General features: G+C 48.2%; 7 protein-coding genes across 9 annotated transcripts; 5 read left to right on the top strand and 2 right to left on the bottom strand.

Moving 5' to 3' along the window:
• Positions 1-2,870: 2,870 nt before the first annotated feature.
• Positions 2,871-4,328, top strand: TERG_08092 (uncharacterized protein; the record flags this gene model as incomplete). The annotated part of the gene is made up of 1 exon (XM_003231257.2): positions 2,871-4,328. One exon carries the CDS (start codon positions 2,871-2,873, stop codon positions 4,326-4,328), a length of 1,458 nt encoding a protein of 485 aa, XP_003231305.2.
• A 635-nt stretch (positions 4,329-4,963) lies between these two features.
• TERG_08091 (uncharacterized protein) lies at positions 4,964-6,948 on the bottom strand (the record flags this gene model as incomplete). The annotated part of the gene is made up of 4 exons (XM_003231256.1): positions 4,964-5,702; positions 5,764-5,984; positions 6,054-6,548; positions 6,601-6,948. The coding sequence occupies 4 exons, from the start codon at positions 6,946-6,948 to the stop codon at positions 4,964-4,966; spliced, it is 1,803 nt and encodes a 600-aa protein (XP_003231304.1).
• A 1,370-nt stretch (positions 6,949-8,318) lies between these two features.
• TERG_08090 (uncharacterized protein) lies at positions 8,319-9,691 on the top strand (the record flags this gene model as incomplete). Its single annotated transcript, XM_003231255.1, has 6 exons — positions 8,319-8,343; positions 8,401-8,525; positions 8,589-9,040; positions 9,103-9,214; positions 9,274-9,360; positions 9,437-9,691. The coding sequence occupies 6 exons, from the start codon at positions 8,319-8,321 to the stop codon at positions 9,689-9,691; spliced, it is 1,056 nt and encodes a 351-aa protein (XP_003231303.1).
• A 499-nt stretch (positions 9,692-10,190) lies between these two features.
• TERG_08089 (uncharacterized protein) lies at positions 10,191-11,914 on the top strand (the record flags this gene model as incomplete). The annotated part of the gene is made up of 2 exons (XM_003231254.1): positions 10,191-11,034; positions 11,106-11,914. 2 exons carry the CDS (start codon positions 10,191-10,193, stop codon positions 11,912-11,914), a joined length of 1,653 nt encoding a protein of 550 aa, XP_003231302.1.
• Positions 11,915-12,194: 280 nt separating this feature from the next.
• On the bottom strand, positions 12,195-13,808 carry TERG_08088 (uncharacterized protein; the record flags this gene model as incomplete). Of its 3 annotated transcripts, XM_003231253.2 has the most annotated exons (3): positions 12,195-13,098; positions 13,164-13,360; positions 13,431-13,808. In XM_003231253.2, 3 exons carry the CDS (start codon positions 13,806-13,808, stop codon positions 12,195-12,197), a joined length of 1,479 nt encoding a protein of 492 aa, XP_003231301.2. The 3 variants fall into 3 exon arrangements, with proteins under 3 accessions (XP_003231301.2, XP_047607467.1, XP_047607468.1); XM_047750533.1 differs by lacking the exon at positions 13,431-13,808 and having other exon boundaries at positions 13,164-13,306; XM_047750534.1 differs by lacking the exons at positions 13,164-13,360; positions 13,431-13,808 and having other exon boundaries at positions 12,195-13,139.
• Positions 13,809-14,417: 609 nt separating this feature from the next.
• Positions 14,418-16,976, top strand: TERG_08087 (uncharacterized protein; the record flags this gene model as incomplete). The annotated part of the gene is made up of 3 exons (XM_003231252.1): positions 14,418-15,102; positions 15,154-15,431; positions 15,489-16,976. 3 exons carry the CDS (start codon positions 14,418-14,420, stop codon positions 16,974-16,976), a joined length of 2,451 nt encoding a protein of 816 aa, XP_003231300.1.
• A 1,888-nt stretch (positions 16,977-18,864) lies between these two features.
• Positions 18,865-20,528, top strand: TERG_08085 (uncharacterized protein; the record flags this gene model as incomplete). Its single annotated transcript, XM_003231250.1, has 8 exons — positions 18,865-18,878; positions 18,953-18,996; positions 19,063-19,088; positions 19,149-19,239; positions 19,304-19,394; positions 19,445-19,605; positions 19,668-19,959; positions 20,030-20,528. The coding sequence occupies 8 exons, from the start codon at positions 18,865-18,867 to the stop codon at positions 20,526-20,528; spliced, it is 1,218 nt and encodes a 405-aa protein (XP_003231298.1).
• Positions 20,529-21,707: the final 1,179 nt, after the last annotated feature.

Here is a 21,707-nt window from a genome sequence, read left to right as displayed (position 1 = left end):
AACGGCGGTCAATCAGTTGATCTGGCCGGGATGAAAACCGTTGTATCAAAGCAAGATGCTAATTGACTGGCCAGCCTGCGAATATTGAGTCTGCCTCTTTTTTTTTTTATTTTTTCAAACTCTGGTGTACCAAGGAAGCCAGAGCACGGAAATTTTGTATAGGTTGTACGGGCTCGTCTAACCTAGCCAGTTCGGCCATCACCGCTACGGGTTGTCAGTGATGCACGTACGGAGTAAGGAGTACGGCGGACACGCACTCGTTAACTCAACCTGAATTCGTCTTGTTTTTTCCTTATCCTCCTCCAAACTGGAGCTAGGGGTAAGACTAGTCGAAAATTGCAGACAGGCTTCGAGCCGTACGTTATGCTGTCAGTCTTCTTGACTATAGCCGTTTCATCCAGACAAGGCCCAGACTGCCGACATTTTCAGCACCGTCCAAGCCTGGTTATACTCCGTATATAACTGTCCCTTTCTCTTTTTGGGAATAAAGTGCATTTAGGCTGCTAGGTCTCAACTCATCCAAAGCAGGTAGCCTTCTGTATTTACTCCGTACTCCGTACATGTCTGGACGTTTGATGATGGAACCAAAAACCATTATTCGCTCGCCTGCAACAGCAATCTGGGGCAAAGCAAGGGCCGTCAAGTCTTAGCACAAATATGATCTTCCATAGCCTGTCCCATAGGGGCCAATGGTACTGAGATCAGAGCCCCGAGCCAGGCATCCCTGGCCATCAACTTCCCCCCCTCTGCCAACCACCAGCGCTCAGCGATCCAGATTCAAGGCATCCTTCATGGGGCCAATGGCGGATCGGCGTTAACCGAGTGGTTCCAAGTCAAAAAGAAAAGAAAAAAAAAAAAAAAAAAAAAGCGAGTGAACCAAAAGGAAAGATTGTCAGATCAGCACGGAGATATATAGCAGTATGTATATATATACGGGACAGTATATAAATATGTACTTGCCTTATTATCTTGGTATTGGGATACGGATAACACACTCTGTACGGAGTAAGGAGTATATTTCAGCAACCGGAGCACCAGAGCGCAAGGCAAAGGCAAACGAAAGAGATAGGAGAACATAAGAAAGAGGAAAAGCCGTGCTTGTCGAAGGCCTCTGAACTGCAATATGCATGTGAACAGCACCCCCAACTGATGCTCCCTGCTCATGATCATTTCCTCCTGCATGTTGACTCCATTTAAAAGGGGGGGGGGGTGATCCTGCTTCTCCCAAACCTCAGCGGCTCCATTGGCTTGATTGTCTGTCTTCTCGCCATTGTCCTTTGCTTTTTCCTCTGGCCCGGTCGCCCAAATGATCTCATCGCTAGCATCAGCCTGGATGGCGTATGGAGTACCTCTAGGCGGGATGCATTTCCAACAAAGTAAGGCCATTACGACCTCCATCGAAAGATGGTCACTATCTATGCATATTGCTGCTGATATTGCTGCTCTCCCAGCTAGCAACCGCATCTCCCGGACGGCTCAGCATCCCGAGTCTATGGGGCTAGCTATGTCCGTACGGAGTACGGAGGAGTACTTAAGGTGAGGGCCAACAAGCTGTGAGTGCCCACTCTTGCATTGATATATAAGAAAGGGATCCTCTCCCCGTCCCACCGCGCCGCTGGCGTATCCATACAACTCTTACATACTCCGTACAACTAACTTCTACATAAGAAGAGAACCACACACCCTTGACCAGCGCAGCCGGGGCGCGTTGCCTGATATGGCGAGAAGCACTTGATATACTGCAGCATCTTGCAGCATGTCCGACTATTTTTGGTCCTCCAAAGCCGGGCTCGGTGCCTAAAAAGGGACAGGCAAGAGGGAAAAAGAAAAGGGAAAAAGAAACAGAGAGAGGGAAAAAGAAAGGTGAGGTTCACGGTAAAAAGCAATACAGGAAAAGAAAAGAAAAGAAGAAAGTATGGTCCACCCTGTTGAACCGGCCAGACAAACAGAGAGACGACAGGACAGGAAGACGGGGCGACTGGGCACATCTACATCCACACACTCTGCGACTCACGGAAGAGCATAGAGAGCACAGGACCATGTAAACGGCCGGCGTTGAAGGCGAGGGGGTTGCTGCAGCACCTTTTCCCTTCATAAGAAGCAAATATAACACGAAATATGAGCCTACGATAAGCTTGAAACAAAGGAGGTCGTGCAACCGCAGCCATTACCAAGGCCCCGGTAGGATATTTTGCGAGCTAAAAGGCATCGTCTGTCTGCCCAAAATTACTCTCTCTTCCATCTCACTCTTCTATTCCGTTTCCTTTTCTCCCTCCTCTTCCACCTCTCCTTTCTCCATACGACTCAGACGGCTACTTCACACAGCTGCATCGCTGGATTCTTACTGAAACTCCGTCGCCAGGACACATAGTCGACTACGGAGTACCCCAGAGAGGGAAACAAAAGGGATCATTCTCACCCCTAGCCGGCCCCCTTACTATATTTATTGCTACGGATATTTTATTCGCCGCTCATCCAGACGTCGACCCATCTGTCGTATTACCTACTAGCTTTTACAAGCGGCGACTTCGATCTGGGATCAACTTGAGCCACTGGCTCGTTTCTCTTCTTTGAACTTTGCTCCTCCTGGTGGGCAGGCGTGAACTAGCTGGGATCCCTACTGCATACGCATCTTAACGCTCTGTTATATCGCCGCCTCAACGAAGTTCTCCAGCAGAATCCCTCAAGGGTGTTGAGAAGAAGGAAGGAGGAAAAAAAAGCCAACCAAGCAAGTTCATCTACGGAACAAAACCAGAGGAAAACAACCAGAATATATTGAAAGCCATACTTGAATGTTCTATCGACGGTATATAGAGGAAGAAGGAGACGTCCTGCACGGCGGTGGCCCCGATATTCCAGACATGCCCGCCATGGACCCTGCTGCCAGTTCTTCGTCGAGGACGTGTCCGAAGACAAACACACTCACAACCTATCTCCGATTATTACGACAATGCAAGCCAACACTTCCCTATGGCGAGCTCGTTTGCGTCTCTGCGTCCCCGAACATCAGCACGATGAGTTCGCTGCTACGCCTCGCTCGAACTGTTGGGCCTTACATCGGTGTGTTACAGGTCCACGCCGATATCATTGACGACTGGTCGCTGGAAGGCGTATGCAAACTGGCCCGTCTCGCAAAGAAACATGCGTTTATCATCTGGGAAGGTGGACGGGTATTGAACACTCATCAGCGGCTGAGCAACCGAATTCTCACCCCCGATGAGGTGTCGCGAGATATAGATATGTCAAGGAAACGGTACACAAAGGGTGTTGTGAGCGTCGCCGCATGGGCCGGATTAGCGAGCACATGGATGATCGATTCACCTCAGCAAGGGAACGGGGCAGATCGGTTGATTCCAACTCTTCGCCGCGCCGCAAAAGAGACCGTCGCCTTTATGACGAAGTCTGTTCGTACAGAGATCAGCAGCAGCGGTGGAAGCATGTCTTCGAACGAAGTCACAGATGAGACGGAGCATGAGTATACAATGGAACTCGACGAGGCTCTCCGAGTTTCTGCCAGTGATGGGCTATCTGTCTCGCAGTCTCCACGAAAAGCATCAGTTATATCACTCACCCAGACCATCACCCAAAGCACAGAGCCTTCCACTCCCTCTGCCATTGAAGTCGATGATCATCCCTTGTCGGAAGCAGAGGATGAGCTAGCGGAAGAGGACGAGCGAGTTCCGCCTGCCGCATCTCTGCCAGAGCCCCCTCTCCTCTCACGTGGCCTCATCATCTCTGCTCCTCGGGACGACGATGAACGATTCACACTTGAATACCGGGTAGCAGCATTCGAAAGCGCCAAAGCCAACGCAGATTTCGTCGTAGGTTTCTTCACTGATGAACCATGGATAGAAATCTGTACTCGCTCTCTCTGCTCCGAGGCTGCAGCTGAGCTATCGGCAACAATTGCCGCCCGCACGAGAAACCCAGACGATGAGAATGAACACCCCTTCAAGGAAGAGAGCGAGTCCACAGTTGACGAAGAACGACGAACGTTTCTGATGTTTAACCCACTAGAAACCGACCACCTTACACGTTTCACAAGGGAAAACGATGACGGCTTTGGCCAGTCCTCTACTACTCCTGCCCCCGCTACAAATGGTGCCCCCCTTCAGAGCCCTCGTCTAGATATAAATACAGCTACCATGAACAACTCTCGTTCTAGGCGAGAATCACAACAGATCTCGGGGCTACAGCAGTTAATTGCTAGTGCCGTTGCAATCAGGAATTCACGAGTAAGCCCTGAGGAAGGACTTTCACCTGGTGTTCGGGCACGATACGGTGGATTTGACATGATGTTCGTTCCAGTTATCACTATGAACGTATGAGCGGTTTTTTACCTCTTTCCCCCCTTTCTTTCTATCCGTTACTAGCATTTAATTTTAGCCACATTGGATTATTTATGTGTGTTGGTTCGAGCATTCATCCTTCAGGTGCCCCTTTACCTCATTATTCTCCATTCTTTTTTGGGTCTGGTTAACTTCTATCTGCGTTATATCTTCGTTCTATCAGCAAATGCCTTATAGCTCCGCTGCGTCCATTTTAGCATGCTAAACAAAGCACAGGTATCGGTGCATTTGATTTTAGTTAGCCGTGTATTCTCCTTAATATTGTGTTTCATTATTCGTCTCTTGTCTCTTCCTCTCCTTCCGCCACTCCAAACCGCGGAACTAGTATCCATTAGTATACTACCGTCGTCCGAACCCTTATATGATACATTATTACGCCATGTTACAGAGTATGCAGTAGTAGAAAGGGTGCCATTGGCAATCCAGCTGTGTATACACGGGAAGCTATCTAACATACATTTAACAGTGAACTGGGATTTTGGACATGTCAGTCAATAATATCATCTTTGAGCAGTCATTTTTGACATGCTAAAACACATCTTAAACACAGGGTATCGATCTGAGGCCGAAAGGCGAGACTTTCCACACGGAACAAAAGGCCAAGCTCATCTTACTCACTGCAGCACTCTAGACACTCCGACTCCATTGGGCCCTGGCGTTTTAATCTCGCCCAGCCCATACCAGACGATGGTCGCTATGCCCAATGCTGCAGCGATGGTGCTAAACACCAACGCTACGATACCCTTGGGGGTAAAGCCAGCAGGTAGTGGCGGGGCTGGCGGTCCGTTCATATTAGATACATCCAAGAAATCGGTTGTGTTACCTCCCGCATTACCACGGTATGGGGTCTGCGTCGACTGGCAGATATCGATGTGACCCGCCGGTAAAGCCTTTATCCCGGCCTTTCGTTGGTCTTGAAGGGCCAGCGGTGCTTCCACTATTGTAGCTACCAGCCCGCTATCCATATGCCACTCGATATGGCAATGGAACAGCCAGGCCCCAGGATTGTCGGCACGGAATCTCATTACTATGTTGCCATTGGGATTGGCAAGGACTGTATCCCGCCTCATGGGTACTCGGGGGAAGTCGGCCATTTGTTCCGCAGTGTATGGTCCTTCTTCTTCTTCAGAGCGGTGGACCAACTGAAAGTTATGTCCGTGGAGATGGAACGGATGCTTCCCCGGATCGTTATTGTTAAGGATGATCTCGACCACTTCATTGTGCTCTAGAACGAAGGGGTTCGTGCTTTCACCATATATCACTGGGTTCATCGCCACGTCCCTCGGAGCATCAAGAGCGGTATATAATGTTGGCACCTTTGGGCTAACATACGTGATGTTGTTGAACCAAGCACTATTGAAGCCGTGTGAGTGCACGTCGCAGCTTCTACGAAGAGATATTACAATAAACTTACTAGTTTGCTCCATCCCCCAAATTATCCATCTTCAGGTCAAGAGTGATGCTGTGATCAACATGATCAAACAGTTCCATTGAGTCACTAGGTTTGAGAAGAAAATCATCCAGAGGTTCGAATTCGTCGATGGTTTTGGGCACTGGAAGTGGCTTTTTATCGTCGTAGACGAGCCATGAAGTCACGTTTGGATTTAGGTCATCAGGGATATTGTCGAAGAGGTCCTATATATATGCCGTTAACTAACTGTTCCACCGAAGGAATGAGAAAAATAACTATCCAGAAGTACTCACAGTATCCATGCTACCGACCATGGCAAAGTTGTCTGTTGTCTCATTCTTTGTGGTCACAAGAACTCCATATCGCTGGGCGGCAGTAAGATAGAGCATGTCCGTTTCATATTCCTCGGTCCAAACTCCGTCAACCTCAATAACACGCATCGAATGGCCCTCAATCCACAGATAAAGTGCCGCCAGCGCTGCCACATTGATGGTCCGGATGAAATATGTCGTATTTGGCTTCACGGCAATAGTCAAATTTTGGGTATCGGACATCAACGCCGACTGAGGCACTGGCTCGGCACCCGTGGGATTGGCAAAGCTGATGAAATGCTTGATTAACGTGGGCATTTGCTCGTGATACCAGTCCGAAAGGGTGAGGACAATCTCTTCATCCCATTTTCCAGCATGCGGAGACTCTGGATCCTCAATTATAAGGGGGCCTCGTAACCCATCTGGATATTGCCCCTGGCCATGGGAATGGTACCAATATGTACCTGGCTGCTCCGTCTGTATCTAGAGTTAGAGTAGGGCCCAACTAAGTAAGAAGAGCAGGAAATACCGTGAAATTATAGGTGAAAGAACCGCCAGGGGGTATCCTGCATTGATTAACGCCTACAGCGCCATCCATTTCCCCAGTCCCATTCATGAACAGCCCGTGGAAATGAAGGGAGGTGGACTGGTTCCCCAGCTGGTTGTTGGTATTGATAATGACCCGATCACCAACTTTGGATCTGATTTCTGGAAGGGGCCATTTTCCATTGATTCCAATTGTTGGCCGGTCAAATTGACCATCTGGATTTTTCAACACCCAAGTAATATTAAAGTCATATGTGATTGTGGCAGCATGTGCAAAGCATGAAAGCAAGGAAGCACATAGGCTGAGGCAGTACCACACTAAAGGGGCCATAATACGATTGACAGTGTACTCCTTTGGCAAGACGAGGTTTGATGGTATCTAGAGCATGCCCCTGGGAGATGGTAGTGGGAAAGGTATGCCAGGCGGGACAGGATGAACACGGGGGTTGAGGCAATAAAACATAAACCTCCCTTGGGAAGAGTAGGATCCTTCCAGGACAAAGACGAATGTGTGATGGCAAGGTGACCACTAAAAAAAAAAAAAAAGAAAGAAAAGAAAAGAAAGAAAGAAAGAAAGATAGCAAGGCCTTCTACGATCGAAGTAGATCTGATAAGATGGAATGGCACCTTGTTAACTAATCTTATCAATCGCCGAGGTGGGTGCCACAACGACCTTTCTCGGAAATGTCTCCTCTTGTCGAGCCTACCTTGGGTATCGTGTTAATATAGCAAATCCGAACGGCACAGCTGGCTGTCGGCTAACTCGCGATATGAGTCGAATGCAACTTTCGATTGGTTTTGGCCGGCTGAGGGTGCCGCATTCCGTCCACCCTGCATCATGCCACAATTTAAGTTCTCGCTTCAGCGCAAAACTTTGCTCGAAAAGGGGGTCGCTTCTTATTAGACCTGGGTCTTCAGATAACTATCAGAGTGGTATAACTGGAACCCGTTGGTCCCCTTGGACCGATGTTGACCCATGTCCCACTCCCAGCAGCAAACTAGAACCTCCTTTCTGTAGTAATTAGTTGTTATATAACTGTTCCCTGGAAACAGGGGGGGGCTCGCGCTGAGTGGGCCGGGGAAACCGAGCTGATGCTTGACAAAGCTTCTCGCCCGACCGACGTCTCGTGCTCTTTCTGGCTAGGATTGGCAAAGGTGGATGCGTTGGCCGGTCCAGCATCGAAGTCCACTGGAGCAACATCTAATACTCAGTGTAGCAAAGCCGGCAGCGAAGGGCGTCAAAATGCGATACAGTAAATCAGCGTGGCGCTAGTAGTATATGTCTGGCTTCCTGGATGGACAGCTCCTCCATGGACAGACGGCCCCATGGACGCTCCGCAGATAGTCAGACTTCTGTGACACCAAACTTACCTTGTTAGCCGGGCGTTGCCTGGTTTAGAAAATACAGAATTCTCTGCTGCTGCCGTTTTGTCCCGAGATGGCTAACTTAAAAAGTTATGTTTGGCATCGCTTAGACTTTCTTTATCTGATCCGCTGGATCCCAATGGGAGCCAGAACGAAAGATCCGGTTGTCTTATCTGATGGAGCCGCCGCCCTATCTCCGGCCTGCGTCTCATTGCTTCGTATATGAAGAGAGGGGAGAGGCTCTTTTTAAGTCCATATCAACGAGCCGTCCGCAGGTACTCCGTATAACTTCACACTCTGGTGTCTGCGAGGGTTTGGCTGCACAATCGAGTCGCGATGGTCAATGTATTTTATGTTCCAGGTATGGCCTCCCTCGATTTTCTGTGTCCACCAGCTAGTTAACGAGATGTTCGGAAAGTGTTCTTCATCGTGTTTCGAGAAACACTGGAAACAAGCATTATTGTTTCCATTTTGCTCGCCTTTCTCAAGAACCAGCTTGGCCCTGAACACGATGTCCAAGTCTACAAAAAGCTGAGGAAGCAGGTCAGTGTCAATACTCGAAATGTGCCATGCGACATGAGTAACTCATATATACCCTGATTCCAGGTCTGGATAGGGACTCTCTTGGGCCTAGTAATCTGCATTATCATCGGATGCGCTCTGATCGGCGTATTCTACTCCCTGGGCAAGAATGAATGGGAAAAGGCAGAAGCCCTCTGGGAAGGTGTTTTTGCCCTGGTTGCCTCTATAATCATCACTTTGATGGGGGCCGCCTTACTTCGTGTTTCAAAGCTCCAGGCAAAGTGGCGCGTCAAGTTGGCAAAGGCTTTGGAAGCCAAGGAAGATGATAGTCGACGGAAAACACTCTGGGGAAGGTTCAAGATCTGGTGCGAAAAATACGCCATGTTCGTGTTGCCTTTCATCACCGTGCTGCGCGAAGGCCTAGAAGCGGTGGTATTCATCGGAGGTGTCAGTTTGGGCACTACAGCGTCAGCAATCCCAATACCCACCGTCGTCGGACTGGCTGCAGGTGCTGCGGTTGGATATATGATCTACAAGTACGTTTGTGAGATGGCCCGTTGCCTCTGAATTGAACTTGTCCACTAACGTATCCTTTCAGAGGAGGAAACTTTGTGCCCATCCAAATATTCCTCATTGTGTCGACCTGCTTTTTGTACCTAGTTGCAGGAGGACTGTTCTCTCGAAGTGTGGGGTTCTTCGAACAGTATAAGGTAGGACGCTAATGCAGACCATCTCCTAAGGTCGCGGTAATGAATGCTAACTCAACCAGTGGAATATGGTCGTAGGAGGCGATGCGGCTGAAACAGGAGTAGGTCCCGGGTCGTATGACATTCGATCCAGCGTTTGGCATGTCAACGTATGTTCTCAATTCCTCCAAGACAAGGTTCCTTCGATATTGGCATTGACGGCTAATTTGGTTATCTGATTTGTAGTGCTGCAGCCCTGAGTTGAATGGGGGTGGTGGCTGGGGTATCTTCAATGCTCTTCTCGGATGGACTAATTCTGCATCCCTGGGTACAGTATTGTCGTATAACTTCTATTGGATTGCAGTTATCATTGGATTTCTTTCCATGATATATTATGAGAAGAGAGGTAGGTGGCCGTTTCAGAAAGGCAGCGCAAAGCGCGACCTCTCTATCTCCGACAACTCGAGCACCGAGCATCCTACTGTAGGGAAGGGCCCGTAAACTTTTCCGCAGGTTGTCAAAGTTGTCTGATTTAAAAAGCCCCGGAAGCAATGGGATGGTTATTGTTGGATGCTTCCGCTGATATCTGTGGCATTCTATCCTTTCCCGTTGCCTTCTAGTATTCAATTTTGTTGATCTGATAAGATTAAAAACCGAGTCTATTAATAAGCAATACTAAACCTTATTTTGCTTCTTCTTTTTCTCGTCGTTAAGAGAAGAAACAGACAAAAAAGGACAAAGCAAGAGTAAGAAAAAAGGGGAGACAATATACCAGATTTCAATGCTGCTTCTTATCAGCCTACCACGGGTTATATGCAACTTTTCCTATACATAATATACCCGTTGTAATACACTCAAAAGCTTTCTCCACATCGTGCCCCATTCCTGCTTTTATGATCTTTCCAGACCTTCTTGTCGTCAAAGATCTAGCTCTGCTCAGGAGTCTAGAATCTAGGCTATATATACAAGTGATGAAGCCTATAGTTGTGGACTGTTCATAATGATTGAAGAAGATTTCCCACCCTTACCATCTCCTGTTGCGACAGCTCGAGAAACGGACAGAGCCGGTACCATGTTTTTTCCGCTGACTGACGTTCCTGCCGCTGCAGCACCACCGGTCATTACTATCCATAAGGACGGGGATCTGGTTATTATTTGTGAAACTGCGCCTCATAATTCATTACCTGAGCCAACAAGGCATATGTTTCGAATCTCTAGCCTGGAAATCACGAGAGCTAGCGCATATTTCAAGGCCCTGTTAGACCCAGCAAAATTCCAGGAAGGCCGATCGCTTCTACGGAGCCATGAACAAATGGAAGCTCAATACGGGTCAAGAAAATTGGCTTTAAAGGACATGACAGTAGGCGAGCTGCTCCATATCAAAATCGAGCTTCCCCCGTTGTCGACCAAAATCAACCTACGGGAGACTTTGGCATTGTATTTTGAGCTTCTATGCTTCCGCCTGCCGTTCACCCTAGACCCCAATGGGCTCAAGAGGTTTGCCGTTAACACTATTACTACACTGGCTAGTGTGCTCGTTCTTTCGGATAGGTTTCTCTCAAATAATACCATAAGAAATTCTTTCGAATTGCTTTCACAGGGACGTTTAGGACCATTCAGCTATTCAAAAATAATAGATAGGCTACAGCGTTTTGAAAGTGAAGATGAAGAATGTATCAGGGAGGGAATCTTCTTAGCACACTTCCTGAAAGAGCCATTAGCCTTCTCCAGCCTGACGCAGTCGCTAATTCTTCACGGCTCTGTGAACTGGATGGCAGAAAAGCCCGGTGGCACGTCTGGACTTGACAAACCACTATGGTGGCACTTACCAGGAGGCATAGAAGGTAAGGCATATTGACACCATCCTTTTTTCTTTTCTTTACCTGCTGATAGTGGCTAATACGTTCATTTTTAGAAGAACTCCAATTTCGGCATGACGCTATAATCGACACCATAAGTGAGATACAGAATCATTTTCTTGCCGCATATGGAGCAGTTAATCCATATCAAGCACTACAACATTCTCTCCCTGATCAGTCGAAGAGACAATTACAGTGCCGCCGTGCGTTGGAAACCTCCGAAGCATGCGATTCTTTCCAATTGGGCGAGATGATCCGTTATTTTACCAGCCAATCCAAAACACTCTTCCTGGAATCAGGGCTATACTCGGAGTCAGACCCAGAAAACTGTGGAGATGCACATAAAGACTCACAAGCTTCACACTATGCCCAAGAATACGGGAAGAAGAACGCAGAAAGTTCCACTGGTAAAAACCAGGCGGCAATGAACGCAGCCGAAATGGCTAACATCAATACCATACTTTCCTACCTGAGGTGCTACCCGGAACGTCAGATGGATTCTTACCATCTAGGATGTGGACTTCGCCGTCGGCTTCTTCCTATTCTAGATTATATCGGTAAATTATGTAGCATGGGCAAACCATCCAAGACACCACGCTTTGGGGATATTGGCCTATGCAAAAGGCACAACCTTTTTGGTAATGGTGGCCCTGATTCATGGAGTAACAATAAATTCCGGGAAGGGATGTCTGTCGTCGCAAGCGCTCACTCACCAGTTTCCGTTAGATTTCACGGTCTAGACGTATCGGTCGCCTTTAGAAAGCCTTTTTTTAAGTCTCGGCAGACCGTTTGGTGCCACTGTGAACGACTCACAATAGAAGCAAGGGGATTCTTTACAGCTAAGAATCGGCGTTGGGAATGCTAGATTGGAAACATCATGGCGACTCTTGGTGAACCTCCCATAGGCTGAATACACGAGTCTTGCAGTACTCTTTGCCATGTTGCTCAACTGTAACTGTTTGACAAGACCTGTATCTTTTTTTTTTCTAGGATGATAACATGAAAGACATAAATAATTGTGCATATCAGATAACATTACTCCAAGCTACTCAAGCAATTGTACGCAACAAGCTCGATAGTAGAATGGAAGGTGTGTGGGAATGGAGGCAGTTTATATTAAACTAGAACACTGAACCAAATCTCATTCACTCAATGGTATAGCCGTCGGCAACGCACTTGACATCCTGAGTGAAACCCACTGATTCACCCTCCATATCTAATAACGACACAGAACGAACGTCGACATCCGCAAATGATGTTGACTTGGTAAACTGGACATTCATAGGGAAGAACTCGTTCTCGTCACTCTCGGGGTCAGACGACTCGAACTCAAAACTGCCAGAAGAATTAGATGTATCGACGTGTCCAATGTTCCAGTCCAGGGTGTCGCCTGTTACTTCGTAATTGGAGTCAAAGCTGGTGATAGTTGGCTCTACTGTCTGGAACGGAATGGTGACGGCGACATCCTGCAAGCTATCCGAGCCAGTGAGCTCGTACTCCACTGTAACAGTAGTCGAATCAGAACCCTTATTAACCCACACGGTGAAAGTGATGGGTAGCAGGTCTGTCTCTCCGCTGCTTGCAATACGCCACCGAAGTACACCGATTGCGTTGTTCGCGGGGAACCTCTTAGACGTGTCTTTTAGCTGAATAACCTTTTGGTTTGAGAAGAGTGCTTTGTCAACATTTGGGTGAGTGCGATACTGGGCGCCATGCGTTGCATTTGCAGTCAAGTCAAGTTTGGCCTTGGTGAAAGAAGTATCAGAAATGCGCAATTGAAGGTCACCCTTGACCTCGAATGATTTCAAGGCGCCATCTCGGGATAGTTTGGCGGACATTGTCTCGGCAACAGTTATGTGGATTGGATCACGCTCTGCGGATAACGATGCTCTTGTGGACGGGGCTTCTGCCGCAGCAGCAGCGGGACTTGGTGCGACAAGAGGTGCATCCTCAGCTTCGGGACCAAGTTCACCTCGTACTTTCTCGTAGATATCAGTGGTCTTGGACTTCTTTCCGAGTTGCATTCCTTTGCCTCTAGTGACAAGGGGCCTATTGACAGGTAGCATTAGCATTAATTCATCTTTCTTCATCACAAGATAGACAGGATTTCGTACTTCGAAAATGTCTTCTTTTTCTCGGCTTCATATGAGTCCATTGCATCCGGAACGCTTGATCGGACAGGCGGGGTGTATGTAGGGTAGGATGGAGTTCGCGGAGCCATAGCTCTCCCGCTTCGGGCGGCTTCCTTGCGCTGCATCTCAAGTTGCTTCGCCTTGCGTTTTCGTTCTTCTGTTGCCTCCAATTCTTTGTTCTATTCCACTTATTAGCAGCCACGTCACCTATAAAATAGTATTATCTTGAATGGGACGATATCTTCCTACCCTGTCAATTATTTCCTGGACTCGTTCCTCGTGACTCTCCATCTCGAGGAAAGTTTTAATCTGTGACAAAGACAGATTCTCTCGGTATCCCAGAGTAACAATTTCGTCAAACGCACTCAGAAGCTCAAACGCGCTGCGGACGATCTCCCTCTCATCCAAGCTCTTGCAAATGCTAGACACGACCTGGGCAAATATATGTAGACTGTCGATGTCCTGAAGGATATTGGACTGGCGATTTGTGATGAGAACGATGTACAGCTCGTCGAGAGGCTGATAAACAAATCGGACATTATCCTGCTCAACGATCGTGTGCTGTGTGCCCGAATCTGCCAGCTTAGGGAATGAGGCCAGCAATGCCTCTATTCTCGTACGCGGCATCTCTCGAAACTGCCGTGAGAGGACGGCCTTGCCTCCCCTCGTACATATCGAAGCCGCTAGGACAACCTAGGATGCTGTGTCAGTGCTTGCGTAGTGGGTATGAGGGGACGGGACGACGGATATAAGAGCCAAATCGCCTACCATTGCGTCTACCAGTCACACCCAGGAGTAATTTCTTTAAAGGCCAAGCTATTCCTTGGGTAAATTTGCCGTTAACTTCACGAAGTTACTCCTTGCGGATGCTGTCGTTCTGGTGGTAGGTGGTTGTTGTCTTCGGCTTCGTCTGCTTGCGATGCTCAAACTTGTCCTTTAGAGAGGATGATATGGCCCGTGCACGACGTCGCTTATTGTGGCAAAAGGGGAAATTATAATTTGTTCAGCATATTTTTTCGTAACATCAAACAACAGGCTGACGACGACTTAATATCCGCAACAGACACGACAGTCGCGATATATTCATCGTTACTTGTTATTTACAGTTCTTTCTTGATAGTAAAAAGATACGAAATTTCTGGATATTGTGTTTCAAGCCTCGACGATGGTGCAAAGTGCTGTGGTTTGAGCTGTTTCATGAGATAGAGACGACGCGATCGATTCGCTATTCTCACGATGGAGGCGATTATAATTGACGAAAGCATGGAACTGGCGCCTGATACCGCCAGATACTTTGATCCCCACGATGATATCGAGATAGACTTGGATGAGGTGGGCGCTCCGAGCCATGACGATGACGTGATCGTTGACGATGCGTCCATGGCCGGGTCAGATCAGGCAGAGATCATGGGAGGGACACACGAACCCGTCAAGGACGCAGACATGGTGGACGATAGCCATGGAGCTCAACACGTCGAAGATAGTCACAAACAAGCCGAAGAGGATTATCAGTTTGTCGACGGTGCACTAGATATCGACAATCAGTCCTACGAGATGGAGGATGATTATGAGGAGGATATAGATGCCCCGATCCCAGGCACGGGCGTGATGGAACCTGATTTACCCGGTAAAGGTGCCCCTTCGGCTGAAATGGCAGAAGACGGTTATAATGGCATGGAGGATGAGCCCACAGGTATGGTTGAACCAAGTGTTCACCCCGAGGTGACTGAACAGAATGTGTCATCAGTGTCCAAGGAAAGGAGTGAGAATTCTGGTATACTTCCACCAGGGGAGCAGGAACAGGTTCACGAGGTAAACCTTAGTGCCGGTGAACCAGACCAGGGCATTACTTCCGATGAGCAGCCTCAAAATGCGGAACATCTCGAGACTGAAGAGCCAGTCTATGGGGTAAATTCTCCAGGTAAAGAAATAGCTCCGGAGACACTGGATGAGAGTAATAACCGCGTATCAGAGGAGGGCCCCGTTCCAAGAAAGAGTGAAACTGGCGCCCAAGAAAGCGAGGCTTCTATATTACACAATGTTCAAGTCTTGTATCAAGACAGCGAAATCTCCCTATTCCCTCCCAAAGAAGATGATCTATCCGAAACGTATTTCCTCGAGGATGAAGCTTTGGCAGATGAGCCTATTGGAGATTTGCTTAACGCCTGTCGGGTAGTCTTGGGAGACCATATGGGAACGGAAGAAGAGCTCTACATGGAGATAGAGTGCCTTGGGCTCCATCTAACAGAGGTACGGAATACTGTCAAGAATAATATGTATTTGAAAAAATACTAACACTCTTTTTAGGCTGTCCATCCTCCCATATCATTGTCACAGATAGTTCAAGTATACCTTGACCTTTGCCGGAACGATGGGGATACTAACCCTGGCCCTCTTTACATAACACTTGCCACGCAACCGTCTTTTACACAGAACTTCAATACTCTTTCGGAAGCAGCTCAGTCTGGCAAAGGGCTCTCATATGTTGGTAAATGGGACGAGTGCGAGAATCAAATAATGTTTGAAGAGCATGAGAACACAGAAAGCCAGCACGGAGAAGAAGCAGAAAACACAGAGATTGGCGAAAAAGATGAAGAAACTGAAGCTCCGGCACATGAACCGTCAACTCCCCAAAGCCACTCGGAAGTGGACCATGAAGAGGACAACAAAGAGGAGACTTACGTGAATGAAGGTATTGAAATTAATTCAAATGAAACAGAACATCAGGAAGCGCAACCCGTCTCTGCCGAAGTTGCTGAAGTTATAGCAGAAGCTGAGGCCTCCCATGCGGAAGTTAATCAGGCAGAGCAAGAAGACGCTGCCCATGAATCCTTTCCTCCCGATGATGGCGCCCAACAGGTGACAGATCAGAATTTACCTGTTGAACAAGTCGAAGAACTAGGCTGTGAAAACGCGCAAGAAAACGCCCAATCCCCAATTCCCGACAATGAAGGTGTTGAACCTTCAGTACCTAATACTTCTCAAGATACTAACACTGAGCCCACCCATGAAAGTGTCGCAGATGCCCACGAAGATTTTATAGAGATCGACCTGGAAGCATTTGATGAAGAATCACATAACGATGATGACCATGTGAATGATGGCTCTAGCCATCCTTCCCATGAACAGGCTGCCGAACCTAGCACTCCAGAACCAAGTTATAACCCACTCGAGGTTGATGAAGATATCTTCAAAAGTCCCACTGCTGCTGAAGTGGAGTTACCTAATGAATCTCCCGAAGATCAAAAAACTGATCGACTAGACGAGGTTGCCCATCCAACTGAAACATATGATGAGAACCAGATAGAAACTATTCTACCTGAAGGCCGGAACAGTGATGAAGACACAGCTTCTGCGATTCCTGTAGAAGAAGGCCAAGCCCAGGACTTTAACGCAATAGAAGTTGTAGACTCTGCAACTGGAGAGACTCTATTGGAGCCCAACGCCGAGTCTAAAGAGCCAGAGGTGAACGTTGAAGGTGTCACAATTCCTGGTTCGGCAGAGTTGGAAGCTGATTGGCACCACGACGCTCCCGAGAACCGAGATCTGGTTGACCCTGAAGAAGAACCCTACCAGACAGAGTTGCTGGATGGAGAATACCTGGAAGCCCACAATGTGGCAGAGGATGCAGAAGTGACAGCGTCAAAACAAGAGCCCGAATCCAACGGAACAGCCCAAAACGGCACAGATTTCCAGGAGCAGAGCCCAAAAGCTGGCAAGAGGCCTCGTGTGGATGATGAGCCTAGCAGCATGCCAAACACAGTACCGGTGATAAAGAAACCTCGCTCAGAATGACGTGGGGGCTCTCTATCTTGCCTGGCCTAGCTATTATTTTTACCTCTCGTCTTATCAACCCCTGCGATCAGCGATGTAGACCTCCTTAACTAACCTTGTACGATCACACATCCGCCTAGCATGGCGGCACTAACGCATACAGGGCCAGCAAACCTCAACTACCATCGAGTCACTTTATATCTGGATGGCAACAACGCTTAAGGTACGTAATTTTCCCAGATACTAACTATAGCTTCCCCTATTTTACACGCAGCCATTCCCAAGTGTCGTCCTGGGCAACTGGGACGTCCTAAACGGCTGGATGCTACCTTTACAGACCGACCATTACCTGCCTATATTTCCATCGTCATCTTAATGCTGGATGTTGGCCCAAAGAAGAGTATCCGGAACAAAGAGCTCGATACCGCCTGGTACCTTTTGTTGGGGATAGTTCTCGCTCATGCCGGCATGGCCCTTGGTATATGTCCATCCATCTGCCTCCTGGCTTACTGACCTGGTAACCGTTGATTTCATCTACACCTAGCCACAATGGTCCTTTTCCCCTTGCGGCTTTTTTTTGCCTTCTTTCTTTCTCAGCCCTATGCCTTGTCTTTTTATATCCTCGCACTGACCTTACTTGTGGCTTGAAAATGGCGTTCTGCACGGATGGGAAAGGGGGTTTATCATACCTTAAATCTTTGGAAGCTTTTTCTTCTTTTCTTCCTTTTCTTTGCCGGCCATCTGGAACTAGATCTTCCTGTTCTCCTCATGCTCATCACTTTCCCTGTCCCCTCTTGCGTTCTTCCTGCTGGTCTCTGTATGATAGCTGTCTGGTTTACTATCAATTATAATCATCATTTTTCTTTATATTCCACTTCCCGCCCTATACGAACTGCCGCTGCTGTGGAATTACCAGGCCCCCTTGCTGTGTATCTCACAATCTTAATCATATAGATATATATTAATTATGTACGGAGTACCCCCAACCATCCTGGCGCGTGTCTCATCTCCGATCTCTTTACCCCTGAAATATCCCCCGATGTGCCCATGATTGAGCCTCCGGCAACCTCTACTTCCGCACAACTCCCGGCACCTGTGCTCAGCAGGGCTCTTCTGCCTCCTACCAGGCCCTCCTCCCCTGCTCCCTGTCCCTCGAGCGGCTGCCGTCTTCCTTCTCCTCCACCCTCTCTCGCCGTGCCTGACGATCACAGGCTGGGGAGGAACGCGCAGAGTATACTTAGACCTGCTTAGCTAAGCGGCTCACCTGCTTTCATGAAACAACCAAAAAAGAAACCAACGAGCGAAAAAGCTGGCCTGAAGTTCAACCTCAACCGCAAGCCTTCGCCCTTTTGCACCTGGAAAGGAACCCGGAGTTCGCTCGAGCAGGCCGAACAGTCAAGATCCTCGCTGCGTCTCCTCGTCTGGCGCCGTCCTTCTTCGCTCTCTGCCCGTCATCCGCTGCCTTTCTATGGCCATCCTCCACCTCGGTCTCCACGGACCACGACTTACGATCTCGCTGCACTACGGTCGGATCTGACCTGCTAGAGAGCTGTCTGGCCGTTTCTGCGACGTGTCTGCTCGTCTGTTCGCTTGCTCTGCTTTGGCTTGACTAGTTAGCTTGCCTGTTTTCCATTCCTACCTTGCGTCGCTCGTTTACTTTTTTTTTTTCTCTATTGCCGCCACGCTGGTCCTACCCCCGGCGACTCGCCACGGGATAAACGCAAAAGCTTCCCCTGTACCTGCGCCCGAAAGTTGCTGGCCCGATTTTCGACCTGGGGGAGGGATAATATTAATATTGGCGGAGCGATTGCGCTACTTTGACGGTGCGGTTGAACGACCACCTAGCTATTGCGCAGTACCGTGACGAGGAGAGGGGATTACTGTTGAATAGAAGAAATATACCGGCAACATGGTTTCGGACAAGTATGGCGAGCACTTGCAGACTGATGGAGAGGCTGTGGAGTGGGGAGAAGCGTTGTGCTAATGGTTGGCATTAGGTATATCGGGCTATGTCTCGCCATCGTGTCGACAATGGCCATTGGTGAGTTGCTGCCAAATAAATCCTCTTTGCAATGTTGATCTAGTTCTAACCGTATTATTTGAATAGGCACAAGTTTCGTCATTACTAAAAAGGTCGGTGCTAAGTAAAACGACCTCCTGTTATTTGTTTCTAGTGCTTACCGCAGCATTCAGGGTCTAATACAAGCATCCGAACGACATGGCTTTGAAGGAGATGGATTCTCATACTTGAAGAGTCCCATGTGGTGGGGAGGAATAGTTACGTGTTCGTCTTCCTGTTTATACCACTATTTATACGCCAGAGTCTGTACTGAATTTGGCCCTTGCAGTGATTCTCGGAGAGGTTGCGAATTTCGCAGCATATGCCTTCGCTCCCGCGATCTTAGTGACTCCTCTCGGCGCTCTAAGTGTTCTAATAGGGTCAGTTAGCTTTATTGTATATTTGTCCCATCGGCTAACATTCGAGCTAGGGCTGTTCTGGGAGCATATTTCCTAAATGAGCGGCTTGGGGTCCTAGGAAAGCTTGGATGTGCACTTTCACTCCTCGGCTCAGTTATCATTGTCCTTCATGCGCCTCCGGATCAAGAAATCGGAACTATAGATGAGATCTTGCACTATGCGCTTCAGCCAGGTATTTTCAATTATTGACTAGCGCCGCTAGGTTTGCGCAATGCTGACTCTGGCCAATCGCAGGATTCCTTCTTTACTGTACTTTTGTCGCTATTTTCTCTACCGTGATGATATATCGAGTTTCACCGAAATATGGGAAGAAAAACCCTCTTGTCTATATCTCCATCTGCTCCACTGTTGGTTCGGTCTCGGTCATGTCGGTCAAAGCATTCGGAATTGCCGTGAAACTCACTCTGGACGGACATAACCAGTTTACGCATCCGTCAACCTATGTTTTTGCCATCGTGGTTGTCTGCTGTATATTGACGCAGATGAACTACTTCAACAAAGCTCTGAGCCAGTTCTCTACTTCTATGTTTGTGCTTCTGATGTCTACACTGTTCCTTACGACTCGAGCTGTCAATACTGACTTGTGAACGTGATAGTGTAAATCCCCTGTACTATGTCAGCTTTACTACAGCCACCCTATGCGCATCTTTTGTTCTTTTTCGCGGATTTAATACTACAGACAAAGTCGCCACGATATCTCTCCTCTGCGGCTTTCTCGTTATCTTCTCCGGCGTTTATTTGCTCAACCTCTCCCGGACCGATCCTGATGGCCGTGCTACGGGTCGACCAGATGATGAGGATGCTGTCCCAACTGATGGAATCGCAGGTATACAGACCCGTCGATCACTACAAGCACGAAGAAGTATCGATCCGCACCGCCGTAGCTCTTCAAGCATTGCATACTTTAACGGCCCTAGTGACAGGGAAGGGCTTATGCGGTCCTATGACCTGGAGAGCGGTGCAGCCTTTGGTCTAGAGGATCTCACCGAAGAGCCCGACGATGCCAGTGACAACCACAGCCCACGTCAGACAAATGGCACTACAGAGCATCACCCAGATGACCCTATTCCCAATGCGAACGGTACAAAGCCATGAGATAGGGGCTCCCTTTTGCCCGTCTTCCTTTTTGCTACCCTTTTCTTTCTCTTTCTCTCTTCCATGGGCTCTTGATATATCTACTTTTATTTACATACCTCCCAGCACTGGATCGATGCATTACAAATGACAACTTCTGGCGCCACCCTCTTCCCACGATTAACGGGTATTATAATAAGAAAAAAACTGAAAAAAAAAAAAAAAAAAAAAAAGAACCAACATGAAACTGACCACGAAAACAACCAGCAAGACAGGAGATAGTAATGATCCTTTCCCTTGTCCTTTTATTCCCTTCTTGTTTTCCTTTCGTCTCTTCTTTATATTTTTGGCCTTTTTGGATACTCCTGATTTTGATATTTATCCGCGGATAAGTAAAGACTTTACGCCTGTCCATGTATTATTGGGAATGGGTACTCTTGGGAGGTGTTCATATACACGAAGGCCTTTCTCTGGGCGCTTCATCTTCTTTTCTTCCTTCTCGGGGCCCCTCTGGCCGGATCTATCTCTTCCTTATTGTTGCATGTAGACCTGGCGTTTCGGAGTAGGATGTGTATGCTGAAGGGGAATCGATCTGTCCTGTCTGTCATTGTACGCCTTTTGCTCTGTCTATCTCCCTACCTCGTCGACTGTCATGATATTATAGCAAACTCTTGATTATTACTCTATCGTCCTAAGCGCTGAGACTTACCCCTATTTCTTCCGACTAGTTAGTTATATTTACATCTGACAACGATAACTAGGATCAGGTGACTGGATGCGCCGGCGATTCGATGAGCTTGCTTCAATGTCGCCAGCTTTTTGACCCATCGAGGGCCCGCTTCTTCTTCCTCTTCCTCCTTCTCCTCCTCCTCCTCTTCTCCTCGCTCAGGATGGACGCTGTTTCTCTGGCGGTGCCTTTGCGATTGTCTCGAGCACACGCCAGACCCGACAGACAAGATGCCTGGCCTGGCGAGAAAGCTGCTCATCATTGCGGCCGTGGACGGCTTGATCCTCCAGCCGTACCATAACAACACCCGCTCGTCCGCCAATCTAGTACAGGTCGACTACAAGACACACCACATCCACTCGCCGGCGAGGGTCTCAAACTACCAGTACAAGAATGACGCCTGCCTGGAGTCGCATGGCTTGATTGGTTAGTTTGTCTTTTTCTCCTCAGGAGTTGCTTGCACGAGATTAACC

The sequence above is a fragment of the Trichophyton rubrum genome (genome assembly GCF_000151425.1).
Source record: "Trichophyton rubrum CBS 118892 genomic scaffold supercont2.12, whole genome shotgun sequence".
NCBI classification, from domain to species: domain Eukaryota; kingdom Fungi; phylum Ascomycota; class Eurotiomycetes; order Onygenales; family Arthrodermataceae; genus Trichophyton; species Trichophyton rubrum.
The sequence above is the reverse complement of the archived record's forward strand: the minus strand, read 5'-3'. Positions and strand labels throughout refer to the sequence as shown.